This window comes from Oncorhynchus nerka, linkage group LG27 (genome assembly GCF_034236695.1).
Source record: "Oncorhynchus nerka isolate Pitt River linkage group LG27, Oner_Uvic_2.0, whole genome shotgun sequence".
Lineage (NCBI taxonomy): Eukaryota > Metazoa > Chordata > Actinopteri > Salmoniformes > Salmonidae > Oncorhynchus > Oncorhynchus nerka.
Window position 1 is genome coordinate 42,025,250 of NC_088422.1, and position 17,015 is coordinate 42,042,264.

General features: G+C 41.6%; 1 protein-coding gene across 2 annotated transcripts in view; it reads right to left on the reverse strand.

Annotated features, from left to right (window-relative positions):
* Positions 1–784: 784 nt before the first annotated feature.
* unc5db (unc-5 netrin receptor Db) overlaps positions 785–17,015 on the reverse strand; it is a 229,237-nt gene continuing 213,006 nt past the window's right edge. For both annotated transcript variants that reach the window (XM_029638243.2, XM_029638246.2), the window contains exons 12-17: positions 15,657–15,828; positions 12,495–12,722; positions 8,185–8,334; positions 5,242–5,406; positions 4,665–4,843; positions 785–3,922 (exon numbers count right to left, since the gene is read on the reverse strand). In XM_029638243.2, coding sequence (XP_029494103.1) covers positions 3,676–3,922; positions 4,665–4,843; positions 5,242–5,406; positions 8,185–8,334; positions 12,495–12,722; positions 15,657–15,828 — 1,141 coding nt within the window. In that variant the 3' untranslated portion in view covers positions 785–3,675. The remainder of the gene's footprint in view (positions 3,923–4,664; positions 4,844–5,241; positions 5,407–8,184; positions 8,335–12,494; positions 12,723–15,656; positions 15,829–17,015) is intronic.

A 17,015-nucleotide genomic window follows, 5' to 3' on the forward strand; every position in this document is an offset into this window, starting at 1 on the left:
CCTTCCAATATCCAGCAATTTCGCACAGACATTGAAGAGGAGTAGGACAACATTCCACAGGCCACAATCAACAGCCTGATCAACTCAACTTTTCCTGTGACCAACAGATGCATATCTGTATTCCCAGTCATGTGAAATCCATAGATTAGGCCCTAATTACTTTATTTTAATTTCCTGATTTCCTTATATGAACTGTAACTCAGTAAAATCTTAGAAATTGGTACATGTTTCGATTATATTTTTGTTCAGTGTAGGTATGTTGAAATGGTCTTGAACTTTGTCCCTCTCCTCTCCTGCCAGTTTGGGACATTCAATAGAACTGAGTAGGACCTCAACTTCCTCAGGGGCAGACTTATTCCTATGTGCCCTCCACATGACTCATTAGTACTGTATTCTGCAGTGCAGTCTCTTGTAAGCACAGTAGCTTCCTGTGTGCCCAGGACTGCATGGTATGCAAGAAGTGGGCAGTCAGGGCACTTTTTCTCAGCTGGTATTAAGATAATCAAAATCTAATTGTATGAGCAGCTACAGTGTTCGTTAAAGTTACAGTACAGCCAGAGGATAACTGGGACCAAGCTGGGACCAAGCTAATCATTAAGAGACTTGTGGAAGAAAACAACTTCAGCCATATTATATAAGCAAGGAGAAATCAAAAGCATGAAAAGGCAAGCATGTCAGAGATATGTACTCAAACAAAATTACAGTGATGTAGACCTAGTAAAGTGCGTGTCATAGTGTGTCAACGGTGCACAGTAACCTACTCATACTAAATTTGAGACTTTTCAACTGTATATTTATTTCCAAAAGGCTACATATACATTTGCAAATTCTACTGTACATAAAACATCCAAAATGTCCATAATTGTATAGATATAATATACCACAAAGCTGCCCTGGCAATACCAAACATATATGTTTAGCACTAGAAAAGCTCTGCAGCCTATTAAATGATTTAATCTTAAATACTTTTTGAACTAATACTTTTTTAAATGTATATTGGTATGGTTTTGTTTTGTTGCTTTTTTTCATCCCCATCTGTACTTTAAAACATTCACCATTTACAGTAGTTAAACAAGGCACAAGAATAGTGACATGAAGCCCAAGGCCATGCGTGATGTAAAAATGAGCATTGTAACCTCTAGCTCTGGTACACAGGGTTAGTGTGGCATGATGACGCTGAGCCAGCTAATGCCCTGGACCAGAGCTAGGTAACATCCATCTGTGATGTAAATCAGGGTGGAGATCTAGTTACCAGGGTTGTGTCCTAATTGGCACCCTTTTCACTATATACTGCCCTACTTTTCACCAGGGCCCATAAGGCTCTAGTCAAAAGTAGTACACACTATAGGGAATAAAGTACCATTTGGGACACCTCCCAGCTCAGGGGACAGTAAATCAGGGGTCCAACAGTAAACTCTTCAGCCAGTGACACAGCAATACTCTAACACAAAGCATAAGTATACAGAGAGTGTGTGTGTGTGTGTGTGTGTGTGTGTGTGTGTGTGTGTGTGTGTGTTCATGGTTCAAAGCTCAGTGGCCCCACTTAACATTTACAAACTTAACTTCAACATTTAATAAGTTGGACATGACTCAGGATTGCTGCATTAAATAAAATAGTTACAATTCTGTTTGGTTGTTAAGATGTATTGTATTTTACAGACAAATGCTCTTAATGCAACATCAGCCACTGTTTAGCATTACAACAGCACACTTGCTTCCATTTTTTGTACCACTCTTGCTCACATTAGTACAGGGGAGGAGAATTCAACAACTAACAATTAAAAAACAATCATATTCAAAATGTAAAGCTCACTCACTAATCTGTTCTATAGCCAGCTGGGTTGTATAACGATTAACATTCGATTGATCACTAGAGTATAGCCAATCTGAATAGCAATGTAGGTTTCACGTACAACGTAACTTCAGCTCTTATGTAATCCTTCATGATGAGAGTGACAAAAATGGTACATGAATCCGTTCATGTAGCATAAACACTCTTCAGCTCAACACTGTATGTTTTGTGTCCCAAATGGAACCCTATTACCTTTAAAGTGCACTATTCAAAAGTAGCGCACTATTGGGAATAGGGTATCATTTGGGACGCATATTGTTGTATATGAAATTGCATATAACAAACTATGTGCCAACAGTGTTTTAGGTACAGTAGTTCAGAGGAGACTGCAACATGTGTACAATCAACAAGTTGAGCGTCTTTTGTAAAATGAGCAACATTTTCAAAAACTATTCAGATAATTTCAAATCCTTGTTATTATGATCATAATACTATAGCAATGAAAGCAGTGAGTAACTACAAAGGGACATGATCCAAACCTGTAGATGAGAAATCACACTGAACACATACAACAGAAATATGCATAATAACAATGACTTTAAAGTATACATCCGCCCTATGAATTACATCAAGAAAAATAACTATCCATCCTATGAATTACTGTTGCATTCTTTCATTTTTGTTTTAGCTGGATGTCTTTTCTAAACATGTTCAAAACAGTGCCTATTGTTCAGACCAGTAATTCATAATCCCCTGCTTTCCTATGACATTTAAGATGCGTCCCAAATGGCACCATATTCCCTACATAGTGCACTGCTTTTGTTCAGAGCCCTATGGGCTCCCCTTACTTGTACAGTACAACAGGATGTTAAACATGCATGCTTAATGTACCAGAAGGGCTTCCATACCATAACACATTCTATCCACATTGATGTCCTGTGTAGTTGTGAAGTGCTGTGCCCCTGCTGGGAGGCTTGTGTGTGGTGGATAGCTATGCAGCACTTTGACAGGTGTCAATGGTTGGAAGTGGGTGATAAGATGCAGTGTTACACATGGCACAGGGCCAGGAAATGATGTCTTACATCTCCTCCAGATTTCTCCTTCTCCCCCTGGGTGGCCAGACCACAACTCGTACGCACACACAAAAACACATACACACACACAATAGCCTGACACAAAGACATTTTCATCTTCGTCAGGGGTTTTGCCATTACAGTAAAACTCATTGTTATTCTCATCTGTACCTTTCACATGTTTTTCAGAGTGGTTTCTCCCATTTGATACATTATTTGGAATTGATAACCTAGTATTCAAATAGGAACGAATACCATACAGATGTCTTACGGTAAATGGGTGTGATATTGGTTCCCTCCCAAATAGCGGACCCTATTACCTATTTAGTGCACTACTTTTCAACAGCGTCCATAGGGCTCTGGCCAGAAGTACTGCACTACATCGGATATGGTTTTCCATTCGGGCACTGAGGATAGTTTCAACCTCTCGGGATGATGAAGAGCTGTTCCACTCTCTGAAGAGCATTGGTTGGTCCCAACAACAGAATAAGAAAACAAGGGCAACAGAAACTCAATTGAGGGGCAGCCTGACTTAAGAATGGATTGACTAAGAGGAAAATAATGGAGGGAATGGAACACAGAAAGGCAAAACAGATTTACAGTACATCCTCAGAAAAGGGTGGATACAGTATGCACACAGCAATGACAGATTTGATATTTTTTCAGTGGTCATTGTTGTCGGTCATCGTTGTTTTGCACTGTGAACAACAATCTCCATCTTATGCATTACGCTTCTGTTGTTGGGATCTATGTAGAAGAAGAATTCCTCTCATAAATCAGCCAGTATACTCTGGGACTGAGTTAGCAGTCTCATGATTGGGTGAGTTCACCCATTCCACACACTGGGTTGCCTGGGCTTCCTGTTCCTAAATGATGTACTAAGTCTGATTCAGGGTCCTCCTGGCTCTTTGCTGCAGTGCTTTTGGAGTGGATCTTGCCAATTTCCTCCAGAGCGCTTGCCAGAGAGTCCAGGTCACCAGTGTCTTGGTGTCGTGCCTCCCACAGGCTCAGTATGACCGCAGAGGGGCTCTGTTGCTTAAGAAAATATGACAGGTTTCTGTAGGGAGAAAGGGGGGGGGGAACACTTTTGGTAGACAAAGTGGTCACAGCACACTTAGCAAAGTGAACAACACTGTTGTTTATAGATTTTTTGTCTCCTATGAGACACAACTCTGTGTTTCAGCACAGCACTGTTTCCACATCTCAACAGGGAGGGACTGACATGCAATGCTAGTAAGTGTGTATCTGAGAAATGACATACTAGACATGATAAGAGATTTATTGAAATATCAACGTTAGTAAACTAGTCAACATTTGAGGGGGGAAAAGTCCATGTCACATTAGGACTGAATATGTACTGTAGGCCTATGATAAACACTCTGTAGTCCTGTTGGGTCGTTTGGGGTAACAACTTGCAATGTGTGTATTACAGTAAGCCATTAGATCCAGTGGAGGGCAGTATTTCACTATAAAACATTGGTTTACCCGTCCCTGCCAAAAGCATCACCCTCTGTGAATGCAGTCATTTCTGTGCCATCAGACTCAATTAAAATCAGCTTAACATGATAAGATATAATATGAGGACAGCTGATTGGGCTCATTTGGAAGCCCAAAAGTCTCAAATACCTTCTGCTGTTTGTTCAAGTAATCATTGAAACATTCAGTGAGACATGATAGACAGTTGGGCTACATCTCAAATGGCACCCTACTCCCTATTTAGTACCATGGGGCCCTGGTCAAAAGTAGTGCACTACATTGGGAATAGGGGGGTATTTGGGATCACAGCGTTGGACACTCACCTATCTAGATGGAGTTTCTGGGCTAAGAGCTGCCAGTCCTTGCCCTTGGCATTGGCAGTGTCAAAGGTGGCACATATCCTCTGGCGGATGGAGAGGGGGATTTTGAAGGCTTTGGGCCCTGCCTGTGAGGTGACGGTGCAGTCCGTCTGGGTAAAAAATGGGACTGACTCCTTCTTGCTCTACAAGGGAAAAACAGAGCCAAAACACAATGTCACAGGAGTCAAGTTTAATTAAAAAACTATTTTATTTAACAAAAAGGCTGTTAGGATACACAGGGCCATCAATAAGTCAGCTCTCATTGATAGCGTCTAGCTACCCTCGGTTTTAAAAAGAAGCATAGGATGCATCCCAAATGGCAACCTATTCCCTATATAATTCACTACTTTTGACCAGAGCCCTATGGGCCTTGGTCAAAAGTAGTACACCACAGGGAATAGGGAGAGACAACCACTGCAGACTCCTGAGAACAGGATGTTCAGCTAGTGACAGCAGAGGACACTGACTTCACTAAGGTTAAATAAAGGTTGTGTGGATTGTGGAAGTAAAATGTCATCCACACACGGAGAGCCAGGCTCACCTCCGCCACGGACGTATAGACCTGCAGAATCTGCTCATGACCTTTGACCTGGCGCACGCTGATCTTGCAGGAGAGCTGGGTGGTGGTGGGGCTGTTTCTCTCCAGGGAGAAGGCACAGTGCAGGGGCTTCTGATTGCTGCACCACACTTGGGAAAAGGAGAATTCCTGCAGCCAGGCACACAAAGAGAGAATTATGTATGGAAGTAATAAGCATTTGTACTGGGGGGGTTCAATTCCCACTTAATTCTGATAATGGATGTCGGATCGCGGGCTAAATATTACACACAATATCCGAGACCGAGGGAATGACGAACGGGAAAATTATTGCCTTTGATGTTTAATACATTTCAGCAGTGGGCACCTCTGTAGGGAAATCCGTGACCTCCTGCACGCTTCCATCTTCCATCTCTGCATAATAAAGTCACCAGTAAACGAGTCACAGTGATGGGCTGCCTCCCAAATGGAACCCTATCCCCTATATAGTGCACTACTTATCCTCTACAGGATGGGTGTCCCTAAACTGGGACGGTTGTTGCTAACGTGCACTAATGTGACTAGAATGACGTTGTATACAACAGCCAACTTTACGGGATATAGACATGTCTTATATGGGCAGAAAGCTTAAATTCTTGTTAGTCTAACTACAGTGTCCAATTAATAGTAGCTATTACAGTGGAAAAATACCATGTTATTGTTTGAGGAGTGCACAACAACAACAAAAACTTTTATCACGGCAACTGGTTTGATACAATCACCTCTGAAGGTAAAGCATGTGCTTACATTCAGTAATCTTGCTCTGAGTTGTCATCCTGAGGGTCCCAGAGATAAAATGTAGCATAGTTTTGTTTGATAAAATCTATTTTTATGTTCAAATGTAGGAACTGGGGTCTACAGTTTGACCCCACTGCTGTCTCTGGCTCCACACCCACCCCGCCAGGCCATCTAGATGTGTGAAAGTTAGTGTATAAGCTAATGATCCACCATGTATGACATTCCTGGGAGTGTGTAAACTGAACATTTTTATTACCATAGCACTTTTGTATGTTCTCTATAGTTATGTACTTGAAAATATATCAATTGACCAAACTCCTGGCAGACTTGATACAAAATATTATGCAGTAATGTAATTCTTCACTGGATCAGCCTGAAACTTTGCAAACACACTGCTGCCATCTGGTGGTCAAAATTACACCTAGACTCCAATCAATGTATGGCCTTTCTCTTGCATTTCAAAGATGATGAAAAAAAAATTGTTTTGTTTGTATTATCTTTTACCAGATCTAATGTGCTATATTATCCTACATTTATTTCACATTTGCACAAAAGGTATGTCGTTCTGCCCCTGAACAGGCAGTTAACCCACTGTTCCTAGGCTGTCATTGAAAATAAGAATTTGTTCTTAACTGACTTGCCTAGTTAAATTTAAAACATTTAAAAAATCATTGCTTCAGGTCCTGAGCTGCAGGCAGTTTGACTTGGGTGTCATTTTAGGTGAAAATTGAAAAAAAGAGTATGATCCCACTGGGCTCTGGTCAAAAGTAGTGCACTATATAGGGAACAGGGTGCCATTTGATACGTAACCATGGCAATAGGGACACTAGCTAACTGTACAGTAAAGAATAAACAGCCTAGTGTGCCTAAAGAGAACTTAACCCCTTAGCTTTGATCATCTGATCCTCCCCGATGTGGGATGGATGTGTCAGATAATGGTGCACAGGGGAATGATGGACGTGGAGAGGCCAGGTACTCTAGCAGTAAAATAAAAAATAAAAAGCTAACTTGATGTATGGTCCAGGCAAGAGCCATTACTCTCCAACTGCCCTTTGAAAGGGGGAGGTTCATAGAGGCAGTCTCCTTCCAAAGATCATCATAAATAAGCCAAGAGAAGGTGTCGGTCTGACGGTCTGTGTGAGACACGCTACCCTACTTCCTCAACCCTCACAGATGTATGGGGGCAATGCAGTGTGCACACACAGTTACCAATTAAGGTAAACAACCTCCTGTAAAAATGGCAGTCTGGTTGTAACCAAACATTTTGTTAACCATCTGGCAATTAATAACACATACAACTTTCTATCAGTGGTGTAAAGTACTTTTAAAAATACTTTAAAGTACTAATTCAGTAGTTTTTGGGGGTATCTGGTCTTTATTATTTATATTTTTGACAACTGTTACTTTTACTTCACTACATTCCTAAAAAATAGATATATGTTTCACCATACATTTTCCCTGACACCCAAAAGTACTCATTACATGTTGAATGCCTCTGATCTGGTAGACTCACTAAACACAAATGCACTGTTGGAGTGTACCCCTGGCTATCCATATATTTTTAAAACAATAAAATGGTGCCATCTGCTTTGCTTAATATAAGGAATTTTAAATCATGTATACTTTTACTCTTATTTTAGAAATTACATTTACTTTTGATACTTAAGTATATTTAGAACCAAATACTTTTACTCTAGTTGTATTTTACTGGGTGGCTTTCACTTTTACTTGAATAACTTTCTATTTAAGGTATCTATACTTTTACTCAAGTATAACAATTGGCTACTTTTTCCACCACTGCTTTCTATGCTAAGATTTGCAGTTTCTGAAAATCTTTAGTGCTCAACGCTTTAGGGTAAGGCAGAACAAGATAATGTCCCTATCTGGAAGTACCAAACAGTCTACATTTGTACGCCAAGAGTGCTTTAACAATAACTGACATCTGGTAAAGAGTTTGAAGTTCCAGTTTCAACAGTTTCTGAAATGATTCAGTGCGAAACGCTTTAGGGTAAGGCAGAAGTCGATAATGTCTTACAGTGTCTAGTTCTGATTAGACTGACACAATTCTTCCTGAAACTTACAACTGACACAAGTCCTGCTGAGACAGAGACTGTCATAACATGTACATCATAACGTCTACATCTCTAAGTAGTTAAAGTCTAAAACAGTTACCTGACACGTAGTAAAGGGTTTGATGCTCCATAGAAATTGTGGGACATCCTGGATGTAGACCTGGAGGCTGAAGGTGTTCCCTCTGAAAGGCAGCATCTTAGGTTCCTCCAGGAGCTGTCCTCCTCTACTGGTCTCTGTGGCCACCACTCCCTGGAGGGAGTGAGGGACCGGAGAGTCAGTCGGCCAGTTCTCTTTATCACCACAGTTCACTTCTGCTTCCAACCACAAATCCTCACAAAACCTGATAATTTTCTAAAGTCAAGAAAAATGACATGAAATACTAAAAAACAATTCTCATTAGTAGCCAGCTATATTAAATATGGAACCACAATAAAAGATTGAAGTCTCAATTTAATGCATTGGATGAGCATGTATCGGCTAACATCCATCCCCAAAATTGTATTTGAAATGATGAAAGTGCCTTTTGATTTGAGGCTGTAAGGTATTCATCTGTCACCATTGTTCTGCTCCTGTGGGACGTTTAATGTATGAGCGGTCTATTCTCAGACATCTCAATGCCAAAGAGAAGTGACAAAAGAAACAGAGGGATGACTAACACCATGCCATGCTGACTGCTTGTGACTGTTTGTTTGCATTTGTGTTAGGGCTGTGACGGTCATGGAATTTTGGATGACGGTAATTGGCCAGCCAAATGACTGCGGTCTCCGTAATAGCAAATACATATATATATACAGTGAATTCTGAAAGTATTCAGACCCTTCGACTTTTGCTACATTTTGTTACGTTACAGCCTTATTCTAAAATTGTACAAATATTTTTTTCCCCTCATCAATCTACACTCAAAACCCCATAATGACAAAGCAAAAACAGGTTTAGACATTTAGCAAAAAACTGAAATACCTTATTTACATAAGTATTCAGACCCTTTGATATGAGACTCGAAATTGAGCTCAGGTGCATCCTGTTTCCATTGATCATCCTTGTGATGTTTCTACAACTTGGAGTCCACCTGTGATAAATTCAATTGATTGGACATTATTTGGAAAGGCACACACCTGTCTATGTAAGGTCCCACAGTTGACGGTGAATGTCAGAGCAAAAACTATGCCATGAGGTTGAAGGAATTGTGAGAGAGCTCTGAGACAGGATAGTGCAGAGGCACAGATCTGGGGAAGAGTACCAAAACATTTCTGCAGCATTGAAGGTCCCCAAGAACACAGTGGCCTCCATCATTCTTAAATGAAAGAAGTTTGGAGATCTGGCCACTCGGCCAAACTGAACGATCTGGGGAGAAGGGCCTTGGTCAGGGAGGTGACCAAGAACCTGATGGTCACTCTGACAGAGCTCCAGAGGTCCTATGTGAGAGAACCTTCCAGAAGGACAACCATCTCTGCAGCACTCCACCAATCAGGACTTTATGGTGGAGTGGCCAGACGGAATCCACACCTCAGTAAAAGGCGCATGACAGCCCGCTTGGAGTTTGCCAAAAGGCACCTAAAGGACTCAGACCATGATAAACAAGATTCTCTGGTCTGATGAAACCAAGATTTAACTCGTCACGGTTAAGCATGGTGCTGGAAGCATTATGCTGTGGGGATGTTTTTCAGCGGCAAGGACTGGGAGACTAGCCAGGATCGAGGCAAAATGAACGGAGCAAAGTACAGGGAGATCCTTGACGAAACCCTGATCCAGAGCACTCAAGACCTCAGACCCTAAGCACACAGCCAACACAACGCAGGAGTGGCTTCGGGACAAGTCTCTGAATGTCCTTGAGTGGCCCAGCCAGAGCCCAGACTTGAACCCAATCGAACATCTCTGGAGAGACCTGAAAATAGTTGTGCAGCAACACTCCCCAGCCAACCTGACAGAGCTTGAGAGGATCTTCAGAGAATAATGGGATAAACTCCCCAAATACAGGTGTGCCAAGCTTGCAGCATCATACCCAAGAAGACCCGAGGCTGTAATCGCTGCCAAATATGCTTCAACATAGTACTGAGTAAAGGGTCTGAGTACTTATGTAAATGTGATAGTTTTTTTTTTTTCTTTGCAAAAATTTCAAAAAGACTGTTTTTGCTTTGTCATTATTGGGTATTGTGTGTAGATTGATGAGGAAGAAAAAAAAGAATTGAATCAATTTTAGAATAAGGCTGTAACGTCACAAAATGTGGAAAAAGTCAAGGGGTCTGAATACTTTCTGAATGCACTGGATAGGGAGACACACGTTTTCTCCTTTCCTCCGCTCCTGACTGCATGTGCTGCCATAGAAATAGAATCAATAGAACGGGTATCCCCATTCAAGTCAATGATGGCATAAAGTGTGGACTGCCTGCCATTGCGAGTGTACCCATACAGAGAGGAAGAGGCGAAACGAGACGTTTTACTCCGTTCAAAATCTGTCCACGAAAATAAGTAAGTATTATTTTTTTGTGTTGAGGCCAATGAGTGTCGAATTTGGTCAACAGAAAAATTATTATTTGCTACGTGAGGCTTATTTGATCGAATAGAATTTAGGTTGTTGCGAATGCACTGATATACATGGCATATCGGCAACTTACCCAAAAACAACTTTATATCGGAGTTGTGCCTGCTGTCATGACATAGATAGAGGACTCATCATGGATATAACTCATTTTAGCATGGATATTACAATTGAGGGCTTCCACAATTTTAAAGAGTTGGGACTTGTGAGCTTACAGCCAATGAGCTGGGAGAAAACAGACAATGAAGAACAAGAAAATTGACGAGTTGAAAATGGAGATAGCCTCAATGGCGCTGTCCATGCTGTCACAGACACTATAATGGCACAGACAAGCATTTTGCTACACTCACAATAACATCTGCTAACCATGTGTATGTGACCAATATAATTTGATTTGATACAAAGATTAGTCCTCTATTTATCTTGGCCTGGTCTTCATACTCTTATCTGTGCTCTCATTTGCTAGAATGGTCCCACCTGATCTCACCTCCTCCTGCCTCCCGTCTTTGAGGACATGCATTTCCATTGTTAGAGCGGTTACTTGACTATCTTGTCAATCTAATAGAACATCTTTGACCCATAGGAGCAAAGCAGGAAGCGTAGTACAAGCAGGAAGTAAATGCAGGAAGTGTACCCATCAATATGTGCTGTGATTTGTTGATTCAACTCAACTGACATGACAAAAAAATACATTCCATTACATAAGCCACATCAGTTATCATTTGAATTAACATTTAATCCTATCCGATCAGATAACCTGATCTGCAGGACGAAAGTTTTCTTTTAAAATCAAATTTAAAATCTATAAAATAATTTTTAGGATACATCATGGCCATTTTCTTTGACCTTTTGAGAAATGACACCCTTTCAATGCTACATTTCCTCTTCCCCTGCATTAATATCAGCATTGCTTGAGCAAATGGTATTCCTCCGTAATTCTGTAATCTGTATTCCCTATGCAGACTAGGTTGTGTGCTAGCCCCATCCTCATATTTTATGACAACTGAAGCCAGAGTAAGAGCTACATTTGGGTACATTTTGCACTGAAATGACATCCTTAATATTATTATCAGGAGCATCCTGTTGATCTAAATCTAGGATATGACCGGTGATTGACTCTGTCCGTCTATAGCCAGAACTTGAACAACATGAAGCAGAGTGAGTGTGATTGTAGCCGACAGAGACCCAGAGGACAGAGGGGGCTGGCATCTGCTCGGCAGGCTGCGCTGGGGACGGATTCATAAACCAAATCCAAAAAGCATTTTAAACCCAGCTGTCAGTGACTTCTGGTAAATCACAGGAACACAAGCAGGGGCTGAGTCACTCCTGAGGCCTATTCTGTTCTGATCACTTCTGTTCTGCTTTATGTCTCTTGGGTGAACTGAGGCAGTTGATTTCCCTGATGCTAGATGATGAGATATCAATACAGACATTCACATGCTTTATTGAATTATATGACCGAATGATTGGAAGGCTAACCCGTAAATATCCATGTTTGTGAGGGACTTGATTCTCTTCTATCATCTGCCGCCTAAGCACTGCCATCAATACTGCGATTCAGATGATTGCCCAAGAGCAAACTGCAATCAATGAAAAGAATGAACCAAGCAAAGGAAAACAACGTGTGCGTATGCATTATGCAACCACCAGCAAATACACCTATTATTCAACAGTATTTCTTATATTCCACTGCTGACAAACAGGCATTGCGTGACAAAAATGGATGATAATGACCTAATCTCAAATGGACCCCTAATAGCTATACCTTGGAAGATCCCCATATTGCTTATACCAATCAAATCCTCTCAGATCTCCACAAATGCATAGGGCACATTGGTCGATTTATGGTGCAGAGCCCCTCCCTGTTTACCTGAAAGGCGTATGGCGTGTCGTCCACACAGTACACTCGGAGGCTGTAGTGCATGGGTGTGGCCCCCATGCTGCCAAACACTGCTAGCTTCAGCCTCTTCACGGCTGCCTGAGTGAGTGGTTCACCAACCAGGGCGTAGGAGCCAGGCTGGTCCAGCAGCAGGTGGCAGCTACTGGAGTCCATCAGGCAGTAACAGAATGTTGACTCATCCTCTACTGACATCACTTCCTGTGACAGGGAACACAGAACACAGGCCGGTTGGCAACAGAGGATGATAAGACAATTGCATGAAGCATCATTACATTTGATTACATTGAGAAGAAATACTATAATTATGCAATTGTGCTATGTGTGGATGTGTATTTGTTCAGCATCTTTTATAGTGTTGTGTCATCATGGGAGCATTTAAATGCTTGGTTCAATGAATATAATTGAAGTGCTTTTTTAAACGGGTTTCCGAGGTAGATGAGATGGTAACATCTCAGAACACAGATCAGTCATCATGAACAACAGCAGTAGTTGGGAAATCCCTTATATTATTTTAAACTACAATAATGGAATCAGTCGTTTTTATCATCCCAGCCAGCTACCATAATTATATCCCACATTATCTCCCTCTAAAACAGCTGTGTTCACTTCAAATAAAATTTAAAAAAACAGCGAGAAAATTGGAGATATAGAAAGCTATATCATTTACACAAATGAGAAGTAATGAAGGGCCAAGGAAGGCGTGATGGTTAGTAGCTACCAATTTCGCTGTCTCTTGTTATTGCGTGTTGAACCTTTGGTCGCAGAGTCGGTTAATGAGATGCAAGGCTTAGCTACAGTATGTCAATTACACACCTGTACCATCCTCAGCTAGAATGACCTCCAGGGAGTCTGCAGGGTATGAAATCTGCAGCGGTGCATGTTGTATATCCAAGAGAGGTTATAGACTTGGTCCCAAATGGCACCATAGGGATCTGGTCAAAAGTAATGCACTATATGTGAATAGCTATTTGGGATATACCCATAGAAAAGGGCAAGAGACAAAAATGGTGTATATGAATGGTGGGGTCAGGAGGCAGCCCGTAATTGAGACAAAGATCCCTGCCACCCATTCCCATTGTTTCCTTGCCTGGGGTAAGCAAGCCAGTGATACATGCAAGGACTGCTACAACCTCTTGTATAGTTAATTGCCTTACATAGGGCACACAGCCCACTTCCATTGGTTGTAACAGCATTATATAGGACAGAGTGGGTGCAGGAGCAAATCCAGAGGTTGCTAATATTCTAAATAACAACCCTGTTTTAATCACCGACACCACATAGCATAACAGCCTGGGGCAGAACTACAATATTCATTATTCTGACCCCCTGTTCAGTCTGCCAAAACGTGGTCAGATGTACAATTATATTACTGCCTGCCTGGAAATGCTCTTAATTATTTTCTTTTACATTTGTTTTGTTCAAAAACACATTTTCATGAACAAATCATTCTAAGTGAGGGAGGGCATTGCCTACAGAGCCTCTGGGTTGTGTATTAACCTCTTGGGAATGTACAATAAGTTATAGATTGTAGAAAGCTCTTTTTTAGACAACAAAATAATATTAGACATTCCTAAGGCGAACAGTACACACGGGGAAAGAAAAACAAGAATGCTGAAATATCTCAACTAAGCCTACTACTAGCAACTTTGCATGAGAAGAAACAAACACTATGGCTTTAGGGTGTAGGCCATAGTATCTTAACAACGGTGTTGAGAAATACAAAAGGTAACAAACCAATGTCTAACAATTACTGAAAAAGCCAGTGAATGGCAGGTAGGCTGATTCACGTGTCTGTTTAGTGAACATGTCCTGAGAAGTGGGAGGTGTGGCAGTGGCATCACAAATGGCACCCTATTCCCTATATAGTGCACTACTTTTGACCAGGGCCCATAGTTAAAAATAGTGCACTACATAGGGAAAAGGGTGCCATTTGGGACACATTCGGCAAGTCCAGGTCAGATGGGAGGCCATTTCCATGACTCTTCCCCTGATTGCCTCACGTCCACACCCATTTCAGTGTGTCCATCCAGAATCCACCAATCAATACTTCCGATGTCTAACGGGCCCTTTTGCCCTGTCGTTACCCCGTCTGACTGACACAAGCAATGTGTTTTCTCTGCTATTACATGCTGTAATTGTTTTGTTTTTTCTCCAGCGCTCTCAACGTTATTCCCCTCAGGCAGGCTGTTGTTCCCCTCAAGCAGGCTGTTGGATCCACAGTGACCGTAAGCCTTTGTGTGAGTCACAAATGGCACCCTATTCCCTATTAAAGTGCAGTACTTTTGACCAGATCCCTATGGGCCCTGGTCAAAAGTAGTGCACTAGGTAGGAATTGAGTGCAGTTTGGGACGCATCCTTTAGCAATGCCCTGCTCCACACCCTATGCTCTCAAGAGCCTTTTCACACTTTAGACACACACATCTCAACAGGCACATCACAAAAAGGCTCGCTGGAACATTGTCCCTCCCAAAAGAGAGATACAGAGGTCAGGAAATTAAAAGAGCTGATGGAACAAACTGTGTTGAGGTGTCAAGGGAAAATACAACCTCTATCTGGGAATATATTTGACCAGTTAAAAACACACTGCCCCCAGGGTTAAAGAATAAAAAATAAACAATAACATAGGGCCTGCCCACATGAAAAGAATACTACAATGTATACTATGGTAGGAATACTATGGTATTCACTGTAGTGTTTTTTCAGACTTTACTGTAGACTTTTCAGTTTCTGCTCTTTCTATAACCTGTAGGAAACACAATATATGGTCTATACTTGGCATGTGGGTTTCTCATTTAAAGATGGCACAAATTGCAGTATGGGTGAGGGGGATGGGCAGGGTATATGCAAATGAAATACAGAAGTATTTACTATAGTAAAAAAAATGTTTTGCATACATTTCTGTATTATTTAATGGTGTTTTTTGTCGATAATACTAGTATTTACTATAGTATTCTACAGTACACCACACAAGTATATACTAAGTACTACACATGATCGAGGTAGTATTCTATAGTAAACTGTAGTATTTTCTTATGTAGGTGGACTCGGTCCTGGACTAAAAAATGCAATCTGTGTCTGAGTAACTGGCCCAGAGAGCACAGAGTTCTTTATGGTTAAAGGGGCTTCTCTTACCTCCCAACTGTTGTCCTGTGTTTTCCTCTTCAGTTGGATGTTCCAGTTCTCAGTGTCAACCTCTGCACAGTGAGCTATCGTCATAGCAACAGGACTGGAGAGGTCTAGGCCTAGAGGACCATAGGTGACCTCTGGTCCTAGTAGGATCTCACAGTCTTCCTCCGTCTGGAAACTGAAAAACACTCATTGTCGTTGGTTGATTCTGAAAAGACGCTATTCAACTAACTGTAGCTACAGGTATAATGTATTTGATAAAATGTGGTCAAATATTTAATGGAGGGGGGCCTTCCGTGTCTAAGGCACTGGGTTCGAGCTCAGGCTTTGCCGCAGCCGGACGCGACCGGGAGGCTCATGGGGCGACGCACAATTGGCCCAGCGTCGTCTGGGTTAGGGAGGGTTTGGCCGGCAGGGATATCCTTGTCTCATGTGTATGGTGTTTCATCCAACACATAGGTGCGGCTGGCTTCCGGGTTGGATGTGCGTAGTGTCAAGAAGCAGTGTGGCTTGGTTGGGTTGTGTTTCGGAGGACGCATGGCTCTCGACCTTCACCTCTCCCAAGTCCGTATGGGAGTTGCAGCGACGAGACAAGACAGTAACTACTACCAATTGGAAACCATGAAATTGGGGAGAAAAAGGGGTAAAATAATACAAATTTAAACATAAAATAAATATATAAATATATAAAAAAATATATATATTTTATGGATTTGCAAATTTAAGGTACTACTAAACGAACATCAACTGAAATGCTAACTCTACATAATCGACTTAAGACATGAATCTATTCCCCATGCAAAACAGGGACATATTTTAGATCATGTATGTTAAGGGCTTGAGTGTGGACCAATAATAGTCTTATAAAGGGATCGGTGTGCCGGTCGGTCGCTGATGAATTTGCATATTCATCAGCCTTGTGTTTATCATCTTGGAGTCATTATCTTTCCATCGCTCCTTGTGGTGGTGCTGCATGAAATCAAAGCAATTAATGAAGGAAAACGAATGAGGGCGGTGGACAGTCATGCAAATTCACAAACAGCATAAAGACACAGAGAGCAGCCTGCAGGTGTTTGGTTCCCGGATTCCCTGCTAGAGACAGAGTCATAAAGTCAGAATATGATTTACCTTCAAAATGGATGGCGTATTCATTAAAAAAGGGCTGACAATAAATAGCATCTTCAGGTTGTGTTGCCAGGGGGGGTAGGAAGGGTAGGCGGTGGTTTGAAAAGGCCAAGGAAGATCAAGGCAGTGCAGCGAAACGCCTTCGCAAAGCTCTCTCTAAGCTCATATCAGTCATCAAAGATCTGAGAACTGTGAATTGTCAAGATTTCCTCCACTGAATAAAAACTGATTTAGGCTATA